General features: G+C 41.2%; 1 protein-coding gene across 5 annotated transcripts in view; it reads left to right on the top strand.

Moving 5' to 3' along the window:
* zmp:0000000660 (arf-GAP with Rho-GAP domain, ANK repeat and PH domain-containing protein 2) overlaps window positions 1–26,108 on the top strand; it is a 215,809-nt gene that overhangs the window by 112,433 nt on the left and 77,268 nt on the right. For 4 of the 5 annotated variants that reach the window (XM_034164506.1, XM_034164503.1, XM_034164504.1 and 1 more), the window contains 3 exons: window positions 54–236; window positions 8,993–9,167; window positions 22,756–22,881. In XM_034164506.1, the coding sequence (XP_034020397.1) occupies window positions 54–236; window positions 8,993–9,167; window positions 22,756–22,881 (484 nt within the window). The remainder of the gene's footprint in view (window positions 1–53; window positions 237–8,992; window positions 9,168–22,755; window positions 22,882–26,108) is intronic. The other variant, XM_034164507.1, reaches the window with a different exon arrangement.

Here is a 26,108-nt window from a genome sequence, read left to right as displayed (position 1 = left end):
CGAAAAATCAATTCACCTCAGAATATGTCTTTTCTGCATTTGTAACTCTCCAGCTCTTCCTGGAGGTAGGAAACAATAACGCCAACAGTTTCTGGGCTGCTAATCTACCCTTTGAGGAGGAGCTTTATAGCGGGGCGTCAGCAGAACAGCGTGCCACATTTATCCGCCGGAAATACAGGGAAAGGAAATACAGCAAGATCCTGGAGGAATTCCAAGACCTGGAACAGCTCAACCAGGTACAAATTTCATGAGTACCCTGAAGTGCATTGATGTCGACGGTAATACCCAGGGGAAGCCATGATATAGCTTCTTTGCATTTAAGTGCAAGCAAGTCAAAATTTCAAGAAAAGAAAAAAAAACGCAATGCTAAAATACCCTCGGCTGTATGAGCATTGTGTTCTGTATAATTTGCAGTTTAAGTAATTATTAGGTTCCACAAATTGAGTTTGCAGCTAGCAACCACACTGTGATGTCACAGTGCAGCTCTACTCTGATTGGCTGTTACCCTTGCCACTCAAAATCTAAATAATGCTAACATCTGCTAAATATCTTTTAAATCACTTCAGAGGTATTATTGGGTTTTAAAAACGGCGTTTTCAGTTTTAGAGGTGTTTATTTCTTACTCTCTTTAACATAATATATGACAGGTTATATTTACACACAAACAAAACAGAGTTTTGCAGGTAGCTACCAGCCTGTGACGTCACCATGCTAACATCTGCAAAATAAGTTCAGAGGTGTTGTTAGGTTCCAAAAATGGTGTTTTCAGTTTTAGAAGTGTTTATTTCTCGCTCTCTTTTACATAATATATGACAAAGAGGTTATATTTACACACAAACGAAAGAGTTTTGCAGGTAGCTACTAGCCTGTGCCGTCACCATGCTAACATCCACAAAATAAGTTCAGAGGTGTTACTAGGTTTCAAAAATGGCGTTTTCGGTTTTAGAAGCATCTATTTCTCGCTAGCTTTTCCATAATATGTGAGAAACACGTCTATAAACACACAAAATGAAGCGGTTTTTAGAGACCAGCCAATGACGTCACTGTACAGCTCTACGCTGATTGGCTGTCACGCCCGCTGCTCGGCTGTCACGCCCGCTGCTCAAAAACAAAATGGAACAGATTCACACAAAATGTGAGTTTTTAACCTCTTAAAATACCTCTTAAAATATGTCAATGTTAGCCATCTTCGAACTTGTCCAAGGTCTGTGTCCTAAGAATTTTCCCTGTGAATTTGAAGACTGTGGCAGTAATGGAACTGGACTTATGCTGAGCACGGACGGATGGACGCCAGGTCTTCGCAATACCCGATGGCTATATGTTGGCCTTGGATAAAAACAGGCAACCTTTTCTGACAGTATGTGGCCCACTATATCTCACGCCCCTCCCAAAGGAGATTTTGTTGTCCTGGTTGTTCACTTCTGTGTTACGTCACTGAGATTAAACCTGTCCATGTTGTCTTCAGTGGAACAGTGCTGCCATTTCAGCCCAAGGTCTGCTCTGTCGCCTCAATGGTGACTGGAAACATCCACTGACACAGGTAGAATACCATGTATCATGCAGAATGTGTTCACAATTCTTCAATTTATGCATTTGTGCTTCAGTAAACAGTGTCAGATGGTCGTTCTTGGTCAGAAAAAGGTTGCTCCAGGTGCCCAGTTGCATGAGCCACCTCAGATTTGGACCTGGGCACTGCTGTACAGTGGACAACCCCTCAGTTTTACTTTGTGCCAAATTAGTGGTTAAATAGCAAGACGAGCACTTGCATTTTGGCCATGTGACACAATTTCCTGTGCATGATCCAGCATGGAGGTGCCACAGTGTTGAGGACCCCCAGCTACTGGAGAAGGCCAAGGGGATGCCTAGATTTCACCTGGTTCCAGCAGATGTACGGTTACATTCAGGGGGATGGACAAGTTGTCTACCTTGGTGGTCACCATCCTTCATGAGGCTATTCCACAGCATGCTGTTCCTTCTCAATTAATCCAGAATAGCAAATCAGGGCACATTTTGAAGCATCATAGTAAATTCTTGATCCAGCTTTGTCCATTTTGAACATACCTGGTATACATAGTAGTTACGGCCATCATTGACACCAGATTTGAAATGGGATCCAATTTTTGAACTGTTCAAAAATTTCACCCCAATTCTCAAAATTAAGAGTACTTCTGGGTAGTTGCAGTCTTAATGGCTTCAATCATGTTGGAATGTTTTTAAACGGGGTATTCGTATTGACTGTAGCTTTAAACTTTTTGATTGTTGCTCCATAAGGGTAAAAATTTTAAGACAAAGCAGCATTTTCTGTAGTTTTTGATCATGTGTGCTTGAGGGTACAGCTCCTTTCTTTCATTTTCGGGCCGGTTGCTAGGTCTGCACTTTATAAACCAACCTTTTAGAAGGCAAGCAGGATTAAGTTTTGCAGTTTTTTTGGACCGTGGGTAATCGTAATAGAATGGCACCCTGTAGAATAGCCCTGTTACCCAAGGTACTTCTGTTGCACGGGGATTGGTCCATCCATCCATCCATCCATTCATTTTCTAAACTCACATATTCCCATTAAAGGTCAATAAAAACTGTTCTGTTGGAGCGTGCACATTGTTAATTTAAGCCCCAAACCTACTAAAATGGGTGATTTGATTGGGGTCCAAGTTCAAAACATGCATATGTGTTGATTTTCAGAAGGATTGAGGGTTTGTTGAGTAAAGTCTGCCAAGAGTCTGCTCTGTGGCCTCTGGGCATGTTGATCTCAGGCATCAGCGGGTTGGTGCTAGAGCATCCTGCCACTGGAGGCACTGGCTACATTTTTTAAAAAAGTGTCTGTTTTAGTTTCTTCTACAAAAGAGGGTTTGAAATGCGTCATGCGGTGCGCCAAAACAAGCCGAGTTTCCACCTGCGTCAGCACTTACACAGACGAACATCCTTGTGCTGTTGCCTTGACAAGACAAGAAGAGGAGGGCGAATATTAAAAACAAAACAAAAAAAAACAAAAAACAGGAAATGGGAAGGAGGAGATACTGGATAAGTGTGAAAAGCGGACTGGAGTTGGTTTTTATTGCAGCCCTGTTGGCTCGCGTAGGCGTGTGTACATATGCGCGAACGTATGTGGGTATACATGAGAGATGGGTGAATCTTGTTCAAGGAAGAGTTTTCGTTTTAAGGGTGGTGTGAAAGAGGTGCAGGGATAATAAAAGAGGCAAAATGTGTGTGCATGAGCGAGGGTGGCAGTGGGCAGTACTGTGTGCTCTACTTTATAGAAGTGAGCTGCACAGATTTGATCGGGATCAGTGTGTGGCAGCGTCGTAAAACACACCACGACTCCACACACTGCTTATATCTGTGGTGTCTGTGTGGGGATGTAAAGTGTGTAGAACGATATTGGGAGTGCACAACGCCACCAAATCCCACGCCACACCTGCATGGCAATGAAAGGAAAAAGCTTCTGAAGTCTTCAGTAACTGTATTTTGTGGATCCACCCGGAATTTTAAGTCATTCTATTCAGGAGACTGACTGACATATCGGTTAGATGATATCTGTTGATATGAGCCTTTCACAAACATATCACTATTTGCATTATTATGAAAACTTTCATTTTACAGAACAAACAATGTAGAAAAAACACTTTCACTGTTGGAACTGGTGTCATAGCATATGTTGTCCAACACTGTTTACAATGCTGACAAGCATGGCTGGGTCCCCATCACCCCTTGGTCACATTAGCTGCCAGAGACACAGGCAAAGTGACCAGCTGCCATTCATTTTCAATCAGAGTGGGTGTTTTACAGCGACAAGAGACACGTGCGCCCTATGCCACAAGCTAGGCGGGGCCAAAATCATGGAGATGTCAGTTTTATGCAAATGGCCAGCGATGCAGCATGGTGACTGCCAAGCCAAGGGAAGGCAGAGTGATCTATGCTGCTTATTTGCTCAAACTAAATAATCCAAAAAAAAATCAACACTTTTATATTATATTGAGAGGTATCAGTATCTGTCATTTTTTTTGGTCCCTCGTATCGACACCCAAAAAATCCATATCGGTTATGCTCCAGTCAATTCCCATTTAAATCAACCTTCTCTTCAGGTTTGGTGAAAACCAGTTCCAGCTGTTTTTTTGTATTCTTAGGTAATAAACAACCGTTAATGCATAAAGATTATACAAGTATTTTTAGCCTAAACAGGACACTGAGCCTTATCGCTTCAGACAAGCTGTTCCAGCACCATGTCACATGTGCTTACTGTAATAAAACTATAAAATAAACTCTTTATAAATCTTGTTCCTCTGGGAATTTTCTTCTCAGGAAAGACAATAATACTGGCAGTTTCCTCATTGACATTCATGCATTCTTAATATAATGCAATTGCATTTTAACAGCTTTCATAACCCCAAGGGTTGAGACGCTCACTCAATAAATCACCATTTAAATGTCAGTTCAATTAAATGAAATAAAAATAAAATGGTAGTAAAGTGATTTATACTTGACCGCGTCCATATGTCTCCCCTCCTTGCTGTGCACGCGTCTACAATTAAGGTGTTTAGGTCTCTGAGGCGGGTTCCTTCAGTCCGGGTCGCTCTCTTTCTTACTCCCCCGTTGCCCATCAGATGCTCATATCTTGGTAACCTCTACAAAGTCTCTGCAGGCCACATGACCTAGAGAGGGAGGTGTCAAAAGACCTTCTTATGTCATTACACACAAACCCACGCACAAAGCCTCCAGTGGCTGCAGTAATTGCTGTGACATGGAAAGTCGCATCCTGAGACGATACGGAATAAGGCCAAGTTACATGGGAGGAATATGCCATATTTTGTCCCGGTCCTGTGCGTGAGAATTAATTTGAGTGAAAATGAGAGGGGTCGGGGGGGGAGGGGGGACGCTTTAAACTGACAGAATAAATCGACCTAATTTCTTTTATATTTTCTCATATCTGCTGTAGTTCCAAGGTATTTAATTGGTTATAAAAGTATACACATTTTACTTGTACATGTTTTCTAGGGGTGTAACTATTAACCAATACAAATTCGAAAATAGATTTCTACAGTAGTAGATGTGACCGCGTTGATCCACAACTCCGGAATGAATCTAAATGTAGTATGAACCAGTCGGTGGCTTAATTTTAATGGTAAAAGTGGGTTGAATGGTAAATAAAGTGCATTTTTATGATGTTTTTCTGGGCGAAGCGCTTTACAATAATGCCTCACATTCACCCATTCATGCAATGATGTCAGGGTGCTGCCATGTAAGGGCCCAAATGCACACTGGGAGCCACTTCAGGATTTGAGGACCTTGCCCGAGTGCATTTAGCAATTTATTTATTTTTTTCCAGTCTGATAGGGATTTGAACTGATGGTCAAGCAGTGAGCTTGATTGTGAGCATGTTCAAACGCTCATAAGTGTTCAAAGGTTGGCCTTAGGCGGTCATGTGATTCATCATAGGGACACTATGTATGAAGTAAAAACAAAATCAAAATGTCCAGGAGTGGTAGGCGGTATTATGGGTAAAATTACCCGTTTGCTTCGCAGTTTGTTAGTAATTTCATACCTGTTCAAAATATGACAGTTATCCTATGCTATTTATGCTACGCTAATAACAGCTACCTGCTTCTTCTATGCTGCTCTTTCTGTTAATATATATGGTGCTGCCCCCAGTGGTGAGCAAAAGGTAGCACAAACATCTCAAAACCTGAAGGTTTCTGGTTTTTCACAAACTATGTATTTAAATGTAGGCAATATTACTTTTGGCATTCCAATTTATAATAGAAAGTGAATGGTGATATTTAAAAAAATAATAATTGTATCATACTGCATAAAATCACATTGAAAACAGAAATCGTAGCCCATGTATCATTTTATAAGTGAGAGATGCACACCCATAATATTTTATCTTTTTTATGAGGAATGAAAATAAAGGTTTTTTGAAATGGGGATAAGTGAAGTCCAGAAACGTGTCATTGCAAGTTAAGATTGGTGAAAATCAAAAACATATCAATGAAATATGGAAACTATTACGCGTCGTCAACTATTTGGCGTATTCCTAAACACAAAGAATGTACTGGTGATGTCAACATTAAAAAAACAAAACAAAAAAAAGCGCCTTCACAATAGTTGGCCAGATCAAGAACACTCTGCAGGGGCTACGAATGTGCGCTACAGTCAAGATTCCAGATACAAAATATTCTCATGCTAAATAAAGAGAGTTTATCACAAGATGTGAACATTTTTAAACCTTAAAAACTGCTCACATTGAGCCGCAGGCTTTAAATCTCTTTGGGGGGACGTTCACAGAGCAGATGGACAAAATGATCCAAAGCACACTGGCGAACTATCTGAAGATCTATCAAATGCACTGTTGTTCTTCAGCAAAGTCGATTTTCCAAGATGAACAAACTGAACCTGCTGGAAGAAAATGTGAAGGCAAAATGTTCCAAGAACACACGGTAACTGAAGGCGGCTCAGCAGAAACCTGTCAGAATATCATCAGATTAAAAAAAAGTGTGACATTCGCAAAAAGTAGCAGTTTCTTCACTGTTCGCCCACTGTTCGTCGGAAATACCCTCAAAGCTGAAAATCTGCACTTTGACCGCAGATTTCTTGTTTGCTTTCAACCGTAATAAACTGTATTTGTCACTTAAATGAGCAAAACAAGTTATTTTGCAGATGTATTTTGGGAATCGTGGTCCTCTTCGAGGTTGTATCGACAGGTACTTTGTGTGTACTTTGTGTGGACGAACCTCCCAACGCTTCACTTTCAGACAGGATGTCGCTTGCTTGTGGCGGATCGATGCAGTTTACTGACTCGCTCCAAGTCCGATGAAAGGAGAGGTTGCTCGTTGAAATTCCGCTATTTGCCACTCGACTCCCGTGTTGATCCACTTTGTTGCGGGTCGTCGTGCACAATGTCACATCAATTGACCGGAATGATGGAAAGAGACAGACGGCGAGAGAAAATATTTTCCTCAACCAGGCAGCACGCCACTTCTTTCATCTCACTTCTCTCCGCGGGCTTGCGGCGAGAGCCAGGTGAATCGTTTTAACGAAGCGTGTCAGCGAGGACGCGTTTCATACAGAGAGAACGTTATAGGAACAGTTTGTCATAATTAGTGCAGCTGTTAGGTCAATCAGGAATGAAACTTCAATTTGAACAGAATCACAAAAGTTAAGAGCGAAATAGCAAACTGGGGTTTTATTGAAGTTAAAGGCCAACTTTGTTTTTCTCATAGTGAATTACAGGACACAAAAAGTGCAGAATAGAAGGTAATCAAAAGACATTTACGCACAATAGTTAGGAAATATTCGTAGCAAATAATGTAGATTTTTATTTAAACACTCGGCTTCCTTTATCGAAACAAGTCATGCTTCTTCTTAAGTACTCGAAAGCGTCTAATAACTGCACTTCCTGCCCTTACTAGACTACGGTGATGTCATGTATAGGTGTGCCTCAACCAGTCGTCTACAGTCCTTGAGCCCGCTGTATTATTGTGTTTTGTGGATAAACACAAATACATTCTTTGAACACAGAATAGAGTTTGTTTTGCATATGAGCCAGCACCTAGGCTTTTCCAATGTGTTGGCCACATGTGCCGCAGTATTTGTGTTGTATGTAGATCAGTGGATAAGATGCTCTCCTGCCAGCGTGTTAACCTGGCTTCACATCCCGCTCACGCTTTTTCATCTTTCTTACCTTTGGTTGCTCCTGTTCATGGTTTCAACAGCAGAAATATCTTTGCACATATCCACGACAGAAATCCGCAGGACCTGCAAAACTGGCCTGTGCCTGCACACTCTTCATAGACACTATAATATGGCCTGCTTTTTCCTATGATGTTCTATGATGCACATTGATGTTGCATCAAGGTGCCGTTACTGCCCTATGAAATTGTTCACAGACTGGCACCTCCCTACCTAGCTGACTTGGTTAAGCCCTACTTACCACCTTGGGTCTTGCGTTCCAGCGTGCAGGACTGATGTGTGTTCCTAGGGTGAATAAAAAGCCTGCGGGTCACAGAGCTTTTTCTAATCTTACCCCGGCTCTGTGGAACAATCTCCCTGCGCAGATACGGCAGTCGGACTCTGTGGAGATTTTTAAATCTGGATTGAAGACATCGTTTTTCCCTGTATTTTATGTTATTGCATGTTTTCTTTCATTCTTTTTACTTTTTTATGTTTTATTCTTTTATTGTGCTTTTTAATCTTTGAATTCATTTCATTCTGCTTTTTTAAGTAGCGCTGTGTGAAGCGCCTTGACGCGACCCTGTCATGAATTGGCGCAATATATAAATGAATAAATTTGATTTGATTTCATCAGAGTGGTAGTGGGTGTCTTGATGGCTTCCCTCACTTGGGTTACTATGTTTTCAAGGATGTCTTGCACTAAGCAGATGTGCCGCTCATTGAATGATTTCACTGAAATCTGAGAAATGTTGACTGTTAAACAGTCTCTTTAATTCGCCTTAAGCAACCCCCCCTCCTCCCATTGCCTCAAATATTCCTCTGATTATTTTGCTTGCAGTAATGTAAGATTTGTTATTCTCACAAGTTTGCTCTTCCACCTTGTTAAGTGTCATTACATTGTAGTGATTTCTCAAGAGGGGAATAAGGTTTGATCTTGTGCCTTTTGAAATCAGCAGGCAAAACTCAGTTCGAAACCTATCTGGTTATTTGATGGCGTCTCCTGTGGCGGCAGAACATCACGTACGTTTTGTCACAAAGCCTTTAACCTTTTCATCCTTCATAAGAAAACCCAATTTCCAGCAAATTTAAAGCTATGAAACGAACTATAGGAAACTACTTCTAATAAACTACGACAGCTATACCAGCCCGCCGCACCGTGAAACATGATGCCACATCTGGACAAGCGTAAATACATGATAAATGTTTGTATTATCAGAAGCATTAATTATTGAGGAGCTTTTACGACATTTATTGTCATGTCATGGAAACTGCTACAGACTGACAGTTTTTGCTTCTCATTTATGCTGTTTGGTGTGTGTGTGTGTAGGTGCTGTGTGCGGCTGTGGTCTTACCTGATGTGCTGCAGACCATGGCGTTGGTGTTCAGCGGAGCAGATGTCATGTGTGCCACTGGGGATCCGATCTATTCCACCCCATACTTCTTGGCCCAAAGCGCCGGACAGAAGCTACAAATGGAGTTCCTACACCAGAACAAACTTTCTGGTAGGCAGAGTTGTACGATCTCACTACGAAAACAAAGAAACACACAGAGTTGTACAGCCATTTATTTACTTTTTTCCATTTGAGCCATACATTTAGTTGATGAGAAATGTGTGTTTTTGTAAATATGTAAATATTTCTTGGTCAATCTATGTGGCCAACAAACATCCCGACTAACTGGAGAATTTAAAATCATGGTCTTTTTTTTGTCGCTCCATATCCATATGGCCATAATGGATCCTACATGGATCTGTTTGTTAAATTGGCACAGATTTTACACTGGAAGGCCCTTTCTGATGCATTTCCACATGTACATGGAAAATGGGGCACCATTGCCTTTTAAGTGTGGACCTTCACATTGGGAGGCAAAAGCAGTACCGCCACACCAACCTGCCCATTGTCAAGTTAACACAATAGTGATGACAAATAAAAAGACCTTTTCAAGAGGGTTCCACTGTACTCTGAGTTTCCTTCCATGGACATTATGCCATTTTTGCTGGCCATTCAGTTTAAATTTTTATGTTATATGATTGTAGGCTGTCGGCTGTAATGGATCACATTTTGACAAACTGAAAGGTTACCATGGTAACAGCAAAAAACAACAACATTCACCCAAGTACTTAGATTTATGTGACGACTTAAGCCAGAAACTAGACCTTTGATGCATGATGGAGAGTGGTGGTGGTTTTGTCAGTGAGTTTTTATTGACAGTTTTGTTACATATGTACTCTCAAGCTGTAGGGGGAGCTCCGTACAGAGGAACGTGACCAAAAAAAAAATTGACAAAACAGTCAGTAAGAAACTGACCAAAGTTGCATAATTCTTCTTTAAATTACTCAAAAACAGCAAAATTAAGTGTACTGTCTTTTCCAGAATATACGTCAGGTATTACTTGTACCAGTTTGGGAGGCCTTTCAACCGATAATCCGGTGCAATTTATACACGGAAAAATCATGCATTCATTCATAATAATAACGATAATAATAGGGCTTTGCCAATAATCAAAGTCTAAACTTGAATAATAAAATAATAAATGCCAATAATAAACTATAATAATGCTCAAAAATCCAAAATTAAAGAGTTGATAATACAGACAAAAGGTGCGACTTATACGGCAACCCAACTGTGCCGAGAAAATGCTAGAAATCCCATTTGACTTTTGACACCAATGAAAACGGCCTTTGTATTCCATTTAACAGATTTTCAACAATACCTATATTTCAAATTGTTGTGACGCAATGTCGATTGGAAATCAGGTTATATGTGTGGAACAATTTGACACCAAAGCAAACACTATGAAGGCAGTCCATAAAACAGTATGGGGACACATTGTGGGGTAGTGGATTATCACCATTTGAATGAGGACAACAAGATTTGTCTTCCGGATTTAAACCATCCAAATTACATCTGGACATAATCCAACCACTAGAGGCAGTAAGTTCATGTGTAAAGGAAACTGGCAGTGGTGGAATTGAACTACCCCTTTATGTCTACATTCGCCTAATTCAGTAAATGAATTCTCCTTTGTATTATCCATTTCATGTTCGCGGCATTGGCCGAGCAGCTCAGATGTGCTGCATCGTGTGGTTTCCTTGCATCCCTTGTGGGGGATTTTGCGTGCGTGTGTGTGTGTGTGTGTGTGGGCTGATGATGAGAAGGTGTTAGATGAAAGGAACAAGAGGCCGCTGCTCGAGGCCGAGACAAATTTGCTTGGTGACAATATTTTACATAATGTATGTGCCACGTCCATGTGCACATGCCGGCGCTGAGCCCGGCGGAGACTCGTAATTGCTCTGCATGAGTCACCTGGTTGCCATGGCAATAGCCATTACCAGAGGTGTGTGAGAGGACGCACATAGAGACAGATATGTGAACACACATATATTAGTACCTGTGGTATTGTGTGTCGGTTCACTTGCTCATTACGGTGTCTGGAAGTTGTTGGCTTCATCATTAACAAATTGACAACCTCACCGGCCTCTTCACGTAGACAAACCCAGCAGCTGGCCAAGATGGAGCTTTTTCAGGAAATGTTTCGAAGAGCCTAAACGCCGCTGTGAGAGATTTACAGTGTTCCATGACTGTAGCGGAATCAGGCCTTGGTGGGGCGATAGCCAGGGCAGCACGTAGCAAAGCGGCCACTCGTAAAGTGGCTACATGTCGCCACGCCGAGTGCGCCCAACAGTGTTGTCTTCATATTTTGTGTAGGAATGATATTTCCAGATGTCTCAGTCCAAGTGACACAATCGTTGGAGTTGTTAAGGAATAGCGGGAATGCTCAGTGTTTATTTCAGCGACCTTAGCACAAGCAACTTAACTTTTTAAGATGCTAATGTGTCCCAAATTAGGAGGTTCGCCAGCCCTCACCTGCGTCTACCAGGACCCCAAATTTTAGAGCAGAATATGCCATATTTTTCACAGAGTTACTTTTGGAATTTTTCAGAGTGACTCCATTGGACCATAATCCAACCACTAGAGGGCCTATGCTAAGTTCCAAACCTGTACCACGCTAGTCGCATGGAATATTTGAGTTTAAAGCAAATAATGAATATGAATGATAGCATGAAGGAGATATGACTTTCAAAAACTTCACCCAACAATTATTGGGTGTAAATAGCAGCAAGAAACAATTTTAAATGTTTTAGTATGTTTATTAATCCATTTTGTTATTATATTGCCATCTGGCAAGGAGTTGGCCACCTCCTACAGAGATCTGTAAAGGTTCAAAAGTCCATTAAAACCAAACAGATTAAGTCACCAATGGGGAGCGCAGAAAAAAGCCCTTTTCGATATTTTCCGAGTGGTGGACGTGTTACTCTGTCACATAACTGTGCAAAACGTGGCGCCTGGATTGCTTCGGTGCGTCTCAGCCCCCTAAGTTTGCACAAAGACTTGTGAAATTTCTTGATTAAACATAGAACTTTTCAGTTGTTCTGCTCTTTGCAATGCCTGGCAGAAAGTGGGAAGAATGCAATACCCAGATGACGCCATCCCAGCTGTAAAGCGCCGTGTTGACAGAGGAGATAGAGACAAGAATAAAAGGAGCCACACAGGCAGCCAGTATTGAGGATAAAGTAGAGTTCGGAGCTTTGAGATAGGTTTATTGCCCAACACACACGGGTACACACAGACACAGTAGGGTATCTATATATTTATATATATAGGTGCCTTATTTTTCTGTGCATCCTTTTTCCATTCTGTTTGTCTTTTTAATAAGATAGCCACAAAAAAAGTGCACTTCAGACCCTCATTCAACCACCACACGGTGCTGTAAGCCAAAAAGTACACACGAACGGATCACCTCATTGACGTCAAAACACCTTCTCCGAACTCTGTCTACTTGGTGGGGGTGTTGGCTGCGCGGAAATAAACGCACACCACGAACAGTCCTCACGCTTAACAGCCCAAAGCCTAAATTAGAGTTGCTGGAAGGTTTCTGCTGTGCCTGTTCACAGTGTGAATGGCGCTGCCAGTTTGTGGAAGTAAAAATAGGAAAGCCCTCTATTTTCCCCTGGATATCAAAACAAAGCTGTCAACCCTGTTCTCGGTGAACCTCTCCGCCGTCGCTGCCCTCCACTGTGGCTCATTTGTAGCTCCAAATCCACCAGCGCAGTGGCCCGACAGCGGCGCGTTGCCACTTCATTAGCTCCTTCTCTCCGTGTAGATGCGTTCATGCATTTGAGCCTCAGCGGGCCTCGTTTTCCCACCCACACCTGCTCGCCCTCGAGCACCCTGGGATACTGTCAGAGCATGTTCATTTGCATACTGCCAGCTCAGATTCCACTACAAAACAAAATAAAAAAATAAAAATCTGTGGCGGCTCTCTGAGGCAGTGCGTCTCGGCGCTTTCGGAACCCCTGAGGCCGGCTTGGATGATGGCGCCATTCCTGATAGTAAGAGGCTCTAATACAGTGTTTCCTTGTTTATTTTGAGGCTATTTCATATTTTTCACGTCTGATTTGTTCCCAGTTTTGCACCAAAGAGGCCACTTACATGCAGAGTTAAGCCGGCTGCTCCCTACACAATGACAGGAAGCGCCCCTGCCTTGTCAACATAATGCAGTATTGGATCACTAAAAAAAAGACTAAAATGTAAATAACAACAGAATACAATGATTTGCAAATCCTCTTCAACCTATATCCAATTGAATACACCACAAAGACAAGCTATTTAATGTTCAAACTGCTAAACTTTGTTTTTGTGCAGATATTTGCTCATTTTGAAATGGATGCCTGCAACACATTTCAAAAAAAGTTGGGACCAAGCAACAAAAGACTGGGAAAGTTGATGAATGCTCAAAGAACACCTGTTTGGAAACAGGTGAGTGTCATGATTGGGTATAAAAGGAGCATCCCCAAAAGGCTCAGCTGTTTCTCAATGTTCAATTGCAAGGAATTTAGGGATTCCATCATCTACAGTCCATAATATAATCAGAAGATTCAGAGAATCTGGAGAACTTTCTACATATAAGTGGAAATGCCGAAAACCAACACTGAATGCCTGTGACCTTCGATCCCTCAGGCGGCACTGCATTAAAAACCGACATCATTGTGTAAAGGATCTTACCACGTGGGCTCAGGAACACTTCAGACAACCATTGTCAGTTAACACAGTTTGTCGCTACATCTACAAGTGCACGTTAAAACTCTACCATGCAAAGCGAAATCCATTCATCAGCAATATCCAGAAACACCGCCACCTTCCCTGGGCCAGAGACAGACGCAAAGTGGAAAAGTGTGCTGTGGTCTGATGAGTCCACATTTCAAACTGTTTTTGGAAATCATGGACGACATGTCCTCCAGACAAAAGAGGAAAAAGACCATCCAGATTGTTACCAACGCAAAGTTCAAAAGCCAGCATCTGTGATGGTATGAGGGTGTGTTAGTGCCCATGGCATGGGCAACGTATACATCTGTGATGGCACCATCAATGCTGAAAGGTACATCCAGGTTTTGGAGAAACACATGCTGCCATCCACGCAACGTCTTTTTCAGGGACGTCCCTGTTTATTTCAGCAAGACAATGCCAAGCCACATTCTGCTTGTGTTATAACAGCGTGGCTTCGTAGTTAAAAAGTGTGGGTACTAGACTAGCCTGCCTGCAGTCCAGACCTGTCACACATTGAAAATGTGTGGCGCATTATGAAGCACAAAATATGACAACAGAGACCCCGGACTACTGAACAACTGAAGTCGTACATCAAGTAAGAATGGGAAAGAATTCCACTTACAAAGCTTCAACAATTAGTGTCCTCAGTTCCCAAATGCTTATTGAGTGTTGTTAGAAGGAAAGGTGATGTAAAACAGTGGTAAACATACCACTGTCCCAGCTTTTTTGAAATGTATTGCAGGCATCCATTTCAAAATGAGCAAATATTTGCACAAAAACAATAAAGTTTATCAGTTTGAACATTAAATATCTTGTCTTTGTGGTGTATTCAATTGAATACAGGTTGAAGAGGATTTGCATATCATATTCTGTTTTTATTTACAATTTACACAACATCCCAACTTCATTGGAATTGGGGTTGTACTGTTATTGTTAAAGTTTTGTTCGATTTTTTATAGTAATTTGGGATGAGGTACGCTGTGATGATGCATTTGTGGGTGCTGTCTCAATGCTTTTCCACCAGAAACAAATAAAATAAATAAATAAATAAAATAAATGCTATGTGGCACACGGCCTTAAAATTGAAGAACAAAAAAACGTCACCAAATCTCACTTTAGCAAACATAAAGTCCTTGAACAATGCTGGACATCTTGTCCAAACAGATTTAGAATTTTACTTTATAAATTAAAGTATAATGTAAAAGCATTCACTAACCTTTGAGATCTCAAGAAAAATGTAACTTTCTACTTTGCTGTGAAGTGCAGCTGGCAGACAGTTGCCAATAAGCCACTTTGTTTTTTTTATTTTTGGGGAACTTACAAGTTTTTATTTATTTTTTTAATTAAAAGCCTGAATTAGTCATTGAAAAGTAAGCCACCAACGCTTTCTAACAATAAAAGGAACCCACACACTCTTGTAATTACATTATCTCAATCTATGAGACTACAAAATTTTTTATGATGTGTTGGTGTACTTGTGATTAATTATAAATGTCTTTTACATGAGGTAAAAGGCCATTGCAAAGTGGTGCCACAGAACAAAATGCACAAAGGCTTCTAAGATTCAGAATCATTCAAATTATTATTATTATTATTATTATTATTATAGCAGTTTCTGGGACTGTCAGTTACCTGATGAAAATTCAGTGGCTCGAGACTGAATGCTATTTTTCAGACAGCAGGTTGACTTAAAAACCAGTGTGCAATTGGAGAATTGTGGGTTGTAGTCCACCAGTCATGAAAAATGTCTGCTTCTTTAGTTTTATAAGCTCCAAATTCCAAAACCTAAAATGCCACAATTGCTTAAATCTCACTGGCTGCCATTGTAGGCATTGAGCACAGATGTTCCTGCAACATTCCTCTGATGTTGGTCTTGAATGGAATCCACAGAGGACCAGTTTGGCATATGAGCGCAGTTTATTAACAGTCTCAGTCCTTGGACTTGTCACTCCGTATGCTCATGGCACTATTTCCCTTCTCGCTGCAAGGACAAGTTGTTAATTGGTTCTTAAATGCTGCAGGTGCACAACATTAGCAGCTGGACTCCACCTGCCTCTTAGTCGTACAAACACAGTTCTGCACACTTATTCAGTGGGTTGCTTTTATGCAAAATACAACTAATGATTGTCGGCTTCCTGGGTTTAAATCCTATGAGGTAGTCTGTCTTGCTGAAGAAATGTTTGGTGTTTTAGGCAGCAGGAGATAAATACTTTAGCTCTATTTTTATTGAACGCCGTTATATTATACCCCACGCGGATTTCGATATAACGTCACAGGATTAGCATGAGATAGGAAGATATGCAAATTCATCTGTGGTCACAATGTCTTCAACGATTTTGTTGTTCAGTGTTCATTTAGTCATGAAACTGAATAGTCAGACGGAGTTCTATGAGAGGGTGATTTAACCCCCACCACCCACTTCATTTTGGCTTATCAGTGTCTCACAAATAAAAATTGAAATTTCCCATCAATGGAATACACAGGCTTAGAAGGGGTTTAAGATCCTCTGAGACTAAGGTCAGATAGAAAAATCTTAAACATCAAGGTCATCTTAAATGCTTTTCCAATCTTGGGTCCCTAAGTACCTCACATTTTCCATTTGTGCCTGATCTACTCAGACCAGATCAGTTGCTGATGTCCAGCAAGTCCGTCGGAAAGTTTTGTGCATGCTGAACAATCATCAGACGGAGAGCTTCCCTGGTGTGGCATGTTTGTTTACAGTTTTGTCCTGTACTTGTTTGTTAGCTTGCCAGTGGACGGCTGGTGGACAGTATTATCCCTGCATTATCTGTTAATCTTCTGTTCACCCCTGGAAGTGCTGTGCACCGTCATTTGGTGGCTGTCCACTCATTCCAACAGAGCACCAAATCCACTGGAGACATATGGATTAGACTGTTTTTGGCCACCAGACAAATTATTTTTGTCCATGACTGAACAGTTTTCTCAGTCCTTCACAGTGTGACTATGCCTTAAGGCTCACTTCAGGGAAAGGTTACAGCTTCAGCACCCTCCTACAGGAAGTGCCCTTTTCTGGAATGCATTGAGATATTTCAAATTCAAAAGCTACTTCTTTAAACAAGTCCAACTTTTCATCTGATTAATTAAATCCTGATGGGCTTGTATACCTCAGCTAGTTAATTAACAGTGGGTGGAGCAGGAACAGTAGGAAAACATGCTGGGAAGGTACTCTCAAGGAACAGGGTTGGACGTACCTGTTCCGGGAGGGGATTTGTTTAAGGGACTTTGAATTTAGGGATTTTTCCATCTACCCACAGACCTTCCAACCTAAAAACATTTTCAGGCAAATCTGAGATGGTCCTACATTACTCACCATCAGAATCTTAAAATAACTTGCCAATTAATTTGGTAGCTTGTTTGCCACTAAGCACCAAACACGGAGCCATGTTTACCCTGACATATTGTTCAGTAGCATCCGGATTTCTGCAGTCTGCATCCAAGGTCTTTGAAGCACTTGGCTGCCTTTGCTGATGGAGTAACTCTCTGACTGACTGTTGGTGCGTGTTTGTCCAGTGACACCCAAATAAGAATTTGCTCACCAACAAACCAACATGTTCATATTGAAATATGGCCGCCTTGACATGAGCCACTGGTCACAACTGCCAAATATATTTTCTGCACTCAAGAGCTTGTGTGTCCTGCATTGAGACGTGTGCCGGCTATTGTAGCACAAATCCCCAGATAGAGGCATCAGCTAATGCCTCAGCTGTAAACCGAGCAAAGCAAACATGCAAATTGTCTTTTATACCGACTCTTCTCTCCGCCCTGAAGGCATCGTCCTGTAAAACTAAGTTAAAGAGCATTGGCGCTTACTGTTTACATCATTTCACTTCTTCTCAAATGACACACCACAGATTTGTAGGAAAAGAATTCTTTATTGTTACCACCCTAGTGTCACTGAAGCCTCGGCTGTGTGTGTCTCACAGCGCATTAAAAATTCATCCAATAGGCCTCGTGTGTGGATAATAAAAAGACGAACGCTTGCACACCAACACTAAATCAGACGCCCGTTTCATCCCGTGTCGCCGCTCTCACCCTGTTGTTATCAATGTTGCCAATAAAGTCAGAAGAAAATGAGCTTAGCATGTGTTCTTACACTTACAATGTAAGTTTTTTTGCCTTAACAAAATGAAAAATCAGGCGACTCGTCAATATATCTGCATATCTTTGTGATTGTGAGGAAGCCGCTTTCATTAGCCCGCTGCTTGTTGGGGACCACTTTGTGACTATTGCCTTGGGCAACCAGATGGCTAATTGAGCACTGTGTCATGTCACCATCCTTCACTGGGGACTGAGCCAATCAGCACAGTCCAGACTCCTCAGCCGATGCCCCCACAGACATCACAGCGCCATCTTAACAGAGTCCGGCTTTCGAGGCCCAGAGGGGGAGGCTTGGGATGGCTCGGAGACATGGACGTGTTACAGCTGATACTCCATCAACCGGCTTATTTACATTCTCTCTACCTGAGCAGCCAGTAAAAAAAATGTACGTCCCTGCTGTTTGCTGATTAAATTCTGTCAGATTCAGTGCATTTTTAATGCCATTATCGACAGACATGTTCTATGTATTAGATTTCAACCTGGATTAGATGCTTCTGCAGGATTTCATGCCTTCTGTGATTAATCGTATCCTGTTGCTAATTAATTCTGTATATTTCACATTTCAAATTTTTTGTGTTTTTTTAAATGTCTTTTTTTTTTTCTTTCTTTCTTTTTTGTGGTGTACAGCAGCCCTGGAGCACCCCCAGTTTCATTGTACCCCCGCCGGTACAATGACAATAAAAACTATTCTATTCTATTATATGTTGCACTTTTGTTTAAAATTGTTTAACTGTCTGTTTATCACTGTGCATAGGTTTTAGGCATATTTTATATACCTACACTCTAAAAAATGAGCCGCTGTCTCAAGAAAAAGTGATGTAACAATTTGCATAGATTTTTTAAAAGTTATTTCAACTTAACTAAAGTTATTTCAACTTAACTAGAAAAGTCTTGTGGCATTAACTCAATTGAAAGTTGACACTTTGTCATTTATTTTGTAAAAGCTAGCGAGAACTAAACACTTATAAAACTGAAAACGCTGTTTTTGTAACCTGAGAACACCTCTGGAGTGATTTACAAGACATTTTGCTGACAACTTCCGCTAACTTCCGCTCTTGTCAAATGTTGTTTATGATTGACTGATTGATAGAGGGGGCTTTATTGAACATTTACAAATTGTAAGTAAGATGAACTATCTTAATAATTAATATAAATAAAATAATAATTTTATATATATATATGCTTTGCACTGGGATACCAATTAAACAACTGCAAATTATAAAGACAATGCTCATATGGCCGGAGGGTACTTTTAGCAGTGCGTTGTATTTTTTGTTTATGTAAAAGTTAAATAAGGCTGTTCAGGTGCTTTACAATGAATGTTTCCCATTTTTACACCCACATCATTCTGTAATTGGTGTCAAAGTGTTCAAAAACACAAAATTTATATGCTTTAGTGTGATAAAGCGCGTTCATTTTTGTTTCATTTTTCCACAGATGTGCTCGCGCTTTGCTGTATGTCAAAGATAACACAATTAATGAGCCTGACACACTGACACCACATGCACAGCAAACGCATATTCAGAGTAAGCCGTCTTTTTCGAATTAACTGATTGTTTCATTCTGTGTAATGATACCTGTCCCGAGAAGAAGCACTAGTTTTGTCCGTAAGAGGTGGAACTATCAGTCCAATTAAAAGTGGTTTCAATTAAAGTTATTTTACCTTGCTTGATGAGAGAGCTGGAGGTAGTGAAGATAAAATCTCCAAGATATTACCCAGAAAATTGAACCCCAGAATTGACGTTAATTGAATTTGAGTATGATAAGGTTGAATGTTGGGAGCTTTTAAAGTTAGGAGGACACAAAGAGGGAGTTTAGAAGAAAAGCTGAAAAAATGAGCCAAGGAAGTCCCTATATTTAACTTGACAGGGATGAAGTGAGGACGGCACACACAATTTCACTCATAAAACTAATTTTAACAGATACAGAACACTGAGTTCTTTGCCTCCGGATGCTCTAAGAGCACTTCATATGACTTTGGAATAAAATCATAACATGACGCTACCGAGACTCAATAAGGAACAGGTTTTAAGGTTTTATTTTGCAAGTGGGGGATTAGAGAAAAATAGCTAAGGGCTAATCAATATCCTGAGGGAAGGTCAGAGTACAGATTCATTTATACAGCAATCGGGGTTTTGATCAGGACTGTGCAATACCATGTATATGTCACTCTTGGGCTCCCCTACAGATGTGATGCGTAATTCTCCGTAATTCAGTTTCATAAATGCAAGTTGCAGCAGTGGATAGGCGTTTCTTGTAAAAGGAACCAGCAACCTCAAAAGCCAAAGAAGCTCGTCGACCGATGAGGCACAGTAATGTTACAGGATTATACAAAAACTTGACGGCTTGGTTTTATTTGCTGTAACATCAGAGATGAAAACGTGTAACAAAATGAATAATGTGGAAGTATTCACGAACGCCAATGTCCAAGTAAATATCGTGCAATATATACACCAACAAAATCTCTGTTGAAATGAGCTGAACGGGTTCATGGTCATAAACTTGCCATTCAACAATTTAACATCAAGCAATCAAAACAGTACAAGACATGACCTAATATGAGTCCAACAGCAAAAATTCTCCATTTTTTAACTCTCGTCAATTTTTAAAAGCATACCTCATATTCACTCTTGTCCAGTCTCTTGCTCTGTATTTGTGCCCTTTTCTCATGCAGCTTGATTTTGGGGTGGTAGTGTGTGCCTCAGGCACCCGCCCCTAGCTTTCACATCTTTTGTACTTCTTCCTTCAGCCCCTAGAATTTTATGATGATCTAATGCTTTATTTCTGATGTTTCTGTCACTTGGAGATGCCACATCGACAACAACTTCCCCTTTCTGCTCCTTGTCAACCACCACTCTGGTTGGTTAGTCAGCATCTGTTTATCTGTCAAGAATGTGAAGTCCAGCAGTTCACAACCCGATGTTCCTGTGCATTATCCCAACTTCTTGGTGTGTTTCTCAGGGTGTTTTCTCTTCCACCTTCCATCCTGAGCCCTATCAATATGCCTACACTTTCTCTGGTATATCTTTCCATAACTTCTATCTTGGGTACCGCCTGCTGGTGGATCCCTGCCTCTATGAACCCAATGCTCAGGGCCTGAGCCTCTGCTGCCATGGTCAAAGCCTCTGTGCTGTCCTTCAGGCTAACATTTTCTAACCATTCAGTAGAATTTCTTGATGTTAAACCCCCCCCCCCCCCCCCCAAAAAAAAATATTTTCTGATGATACATCTTGGGAAGAGGCTTAGTCTTGTTTTCTTTGTCTTTCGGCTGTCCACAAACACACAATGTAACTCTTTCTGGCCTTCTTTGTACTTCTGCAACAGTATTCTCAGAGCAAACATTGCATCTGTAGTGCGCTTTCTCGGCATGAAACCATATTGCTGCTCACAGATCTTCACCTGTTTTCTAAGCCTGGCTTCTACTACTCTTTCCCATAACTTCATGCTGTGGCTGATCAACTTTATGCCTCTGTAGTTACTGCAGCTCTGCACATCACCCTTGTTCTTGAATATAGGAACCAGCACATTTTGTCTCCACTCCTCAGGCATCCTCTCACTTTCCCAGATTTTATTAAACAATCTGGTTAGAAACTCTACTGCCATCTCTACTAGACATTTCTATGCCTCCACTGGAATGTCATCTAGTCTATTTGGCATATATAGGGTGTCTCAAAAAAATCTACCCAAAAGTACTCTGAAATATGAATACCAGGAAATGGTTTTATTGGGAAATAATGGTGTTTTTCTCATTTCAGGAACAAACCTTTGGGTTAAAGTTTGTTCTGCAAAACATTAAAGTCCACAAAAAATGCCGCAGTTGACCCTAATTCAGAGAACAAAAATGGTAGAGTTCTGTGCAACGCATCCTAAGGGCTGACCTGCATCTCTTTCCATACAAAATTCAGTGTCAGTGGGAACTAACTCCCCAGCAGATGTTAAGGAGACTTGAATTTGCTAGGAGGTTTTCCGGAAAATTGGAGACGGATGATTTGTTACTGAGGAAACTTCAGACGAGGAGGTTACATTGATCATATGGTGAAAAAGATAAAGGGCTAAAACATCAAAAAGGAAAGAATAAAATAAAAACTGTGCATTGGGAAGAAAAATTCCATGCTTCGGCCACATGGTCATGCAGAAAATGTCTCATAATATTGATAGATTTTTCTGTGCTGTGAAAATACTTTTGGGTACATTTTTTGAGGCACCCTATACTTACCTTATTGGTTGTCCCAGTTGGGAAGGTCCCAACTGGGACAACCAATGGTTTGTTGCTGTGCCTGTTTGTACAACAACCCGTGGTTGCTGTACTTTGGTTTGGTCCCAACTGGGACCTTTTAAAAATTGCTAAGTTTCATTTAGCTGGTAACGGTCAAGGTAGTCTTTATTAACATAAGTAGCCATCAAAAACTGCCTACCTGATTTTAGCTGGTAAGCTTCTTTCCAGAAGAGAAAGAAGCCTCTGGAAAAGAAGCTGGTAAGCGTCTTGAAACTGTGTAAAATCCAGTTTACACAGTTGATTCCAGCATAAATGAAGCCGCTCTCCACATAATCAGCAGGTGTCACTCCACCTTCTCAGCACTCCAGTTCAAAGTCGGCAGTGCTGAACACAGCAGGATACTCTGCTCTGAAAAAGCCAATTTGGAACTTGGCTACGATTGGGAAATGAACCCTGTTCACCAGTGTCACAGTCCTACGTGCAAACCATTAGGTCACCTCCCCCACTAGTCTCCTTGCATTCGACCTACTTAACTATCGCCTTATTGATTGACTGGAATGGTAGGTATACTATAACAGGTTGTTGTTGTTACTGCTGCAGGTTGTGGTGAAACCACAGAATGAAGCACCACCAGTTTTTTCTATGCAGATTTCCCAAGACTGGAGCAGTGGTCAGAAAACACCTCCATGTCCAGCTCGTCTCCCTTTATGGATGGTTTTCTCTACATCTCATGTAGCCCTGCCAAATCTATGCTGGACCGCCATGGTCGAGACGGTGAGTGTAACTGTTTTTACAGACGCCCTCCGACAGACCAATCAATCCATCAAGCCATTTGTAAGCAATTTGAAGCTTGTGTTTGTCAAAGATCTACTCTGGCTAAGCACTGATTGATCAGTGTCGGTCTGTCAGTTGTCAACCCGCCAATCGTTTAATCCGTACTCCAAACAGTGCTGTCAAAACGATCAATGAATCTGTCTTGTGTTCCACATCGGTCCACTGAGAATTCTTGTCAGATAGAACAATGTTCTTGTAAGACCCAGCACTGTATGCGCCATGATCGCACAAAGCAAATTAGGACTAAAATAATTTTCAATGCAGTTCTAATTGAGTGATGCTACCACTTTTTAATCTTCCGAGGCTGTTCAAAACTTTTAATCGTACTCTACCAAAACTCTTCCACTGCTGCTGCTTCTCCTGCTCTGAAACAGTCCCACTTCTCCAAACAGCTGGAGTGTTTCCAGGGCCCCTTGGCAATTAGAAGAAAGAGCGCATTTTTGGAGTTTGCCCCTGGGGAAGGAGGTTATCGGGGAGATGGAGGAGTGAGATGTGGGACGGTTGAGAATGTGGAATGCACCTATGTGCCGATTGAATGAGGTGAATTTTGTCTGTTGAGGAAGACATCCATCTCCATCACCTCTTGCACACACTCTGCTCTCATTGGCGGTTATACGTGGTGGCTAATGAACAGGGCTGAGCTCTGCAAAAAAGCCCTTTAGTGGTGATGGAGGGAAACTTTTACCGCTACCTCTTAAAAACTCATTATTTCTGCAAATGGAATTAATTTTCACTTTATTTCTCATGCGAACTGAACTTTATTCTGCTGTATTTCCAGGCCTACTGTACTGGCTACAAAATACTGCCGTTTTCTCCCGTTATATGACCTATCCATTCTATCACAGCTGAAATACATCCAGCTGTCCAGTCAGCAAATCAAAGGCTGAATCAACAATTCACTTTAAAGTTGCACTTAAGCTGACTTTACACATTATTATTATTATTATAATTATTATAGCAGCCATCAACCATTTCCTATGTAATCATTTAGTAATTTAATGGCAGCAATGAAGCAGCGCTCCCTTTGTGCCCTGAGCATTGGTGTCCTCGGTATACATGCTCTGTTTGATGGCATGTCCACATATAGTTCCTGATATTAGCAAGGATTTGTCCCATTTTGTCCTTGGCTGATGCAAAGACCCTGATTCATGCCTTTGTTTCCTCCAGATTGGATTATTGTAATGTCCTATTTTCAGGGTTGCCGCAGTCCAGTATCAGGGGTCTCCAATTAGTTCAGAATCCTGCTGCCAGACTTTTGAAACGAACTAGAAAGTTTGACCATATTACACTGGTTCTGGAATCCCTCCATTGACTACCTGTCTCTGTGAGAACAAACTTTATAGTTCTGTTTTGTTTTAAATTTTGTTTTTAATTGTGTTTTATACTTCTTGTTCATAATTCATGTTAAACTGTTTTGAACTGTTTTGTGTGAAGTGCCTTGGGGCGATGTCATGATTTGGTGCTTTTATAACTTGAAATTTGTATGTGTGTACGTGAGCCCTGCCTGGTGAAACTGTGGTGCCTTTCCATGATTATAAAGAGGCAGCATTACTTACAACTCACCACATACTTGATTTTTTTTTTTCCAACATGAAGGGGTTGTGTTGACATTTAGAGGCTGAAATTGTCTATGACAGGGGTGCCCAAGTTCAGTCCTCGAGATCTATCTTCCTGACACTCTTAGTTGTCTCCCTGTTCCAACACACCTGAATCCAATGAAATACTTATTAAAAGCCTGCTATCAAGTCTTGTTGCTTTTCAGACTAAAGAATTTAAAGTCTAAAGTTTGGGACTGTTAGTGAAGCTTATGGCTAGTGGCCGGCGATCACCTAAGTATTTCTTCTACTTTCCTGTTGCTTAATGCTGATGAATTATACTTTAAGTGTTGTTTTTGTGGCTGACTCATACCGTTTTCGTTTTCTCTTTGTCCTTTGTCTTTGGATCCACGCGCTGCATTAGATGCTTTCTGTACCGGACGCAGAATGGACTCTGCTGAAGGAACAGATCCACCGAGTGGCTCGATCAATTGTTGTTGTGTTATGTTCTGTATTGTAAAACTTTTTGGTAGAATGGCCAAAGCAGAGGGTCACTCCTCTGAGTCTGGTCTGCTTCAGGTTTCTTCCTCAATATCATCAGAGGGCGTTTTTCCTTACCACTGTCTCCTGTGTGCTTGCTCTAGGGTTTGGTAAGGTTAGACCTTACTTGTGTGAAGCACCTTGAGGCAGCTTTGTTGTGATTTGGTGCTATAATATGCATATATCGCAGACATGAATGAGCGAAGCTCGTCAGCATCTCACCATGTCATTTAGGTCCTTCAGACTTTATTTTGAGAAAATGCTTCAGCAGAGCATTAGCATAGCAAAAACCTTTCAGCTTCTGGGGAGCTCCATTCCCTCAGACCCCCCCACTTTTTTAAGAATTGTTCTTTATTTGCCTCTCACATGCCTGGAAAAGCTCCTTGCCATCTAACCATGTCCTTCAGGTCCTTCAGACTTTTTTCAGTAAAACTGTTCTTCGGAGCATGAGCATGACTGAAACCTATCACCGCTGCCCCCCCCCCCCCCCCCCCCCCCAGGCCCCCTGCCTTTTTTAAGCATTTTCCGTATTTTGCCTTTCAGCTTCTGGAGGGGCTCTGCCCCTCAAACTCCCACCTTTTTAAGCATTTTTCTTTTTTTGCTTTTCAGCTGATTCCCCCAATTACAGCCATCTTAACCCCCTTCCACTTTAAACATTTTTTTAAATGTAGATGTAAATTAATATTGAACGTTTTCAGCTAGTTGACAGTAGGGCTATACAATATGGCCAAATTATCGTTTCTCAATATTGTCGTATAAATTGTCATGTAAATGTCACTTATATACATGCTATCCATATTCTTGAGCCGCTTAGGTGGGTAGAGAGAGTTCCCATGGGATAAAAAAAGCTTTTCAACCTCCCATCCCTGGTTCTCAAGACCAGGCACCTAAGTGGCTCGACTCTCTCTCTCTCTCTCTCTCTCTCTCTCTCTCTCTCTCTCTCTCAAGATATTAAAGATAGGTGTACCTTAGTAAACACTAGTAGAGTTCCACCTTAGATTTGGAATGTATAATAGAAGATATACCTTACTGAATTTTCATATTGATATGATATATGATATGACTATGATTTGACACAAAGTGCAGCAACAG

The sequence above is a fragment of the Thalassophryne amazonica genome, chromosome 23 (assembly GCF_902500255.1).
Source record: "Thalassophryne amazonica chromosome 23, fThaAma1.1, whole genome shotgun sequence".
NCBI lineage: Eukaryota > Metazoa > Chordata > Actinopteri > Batrachoidiformes > Batrachoididae > Thalassophryne > Thalassophryne amazonica.
The sequence above is the reverse complement of the archived record's forward strand: the minus strand, read 5'-3'. Positions and strand labels throughout refer to the sequence as shown.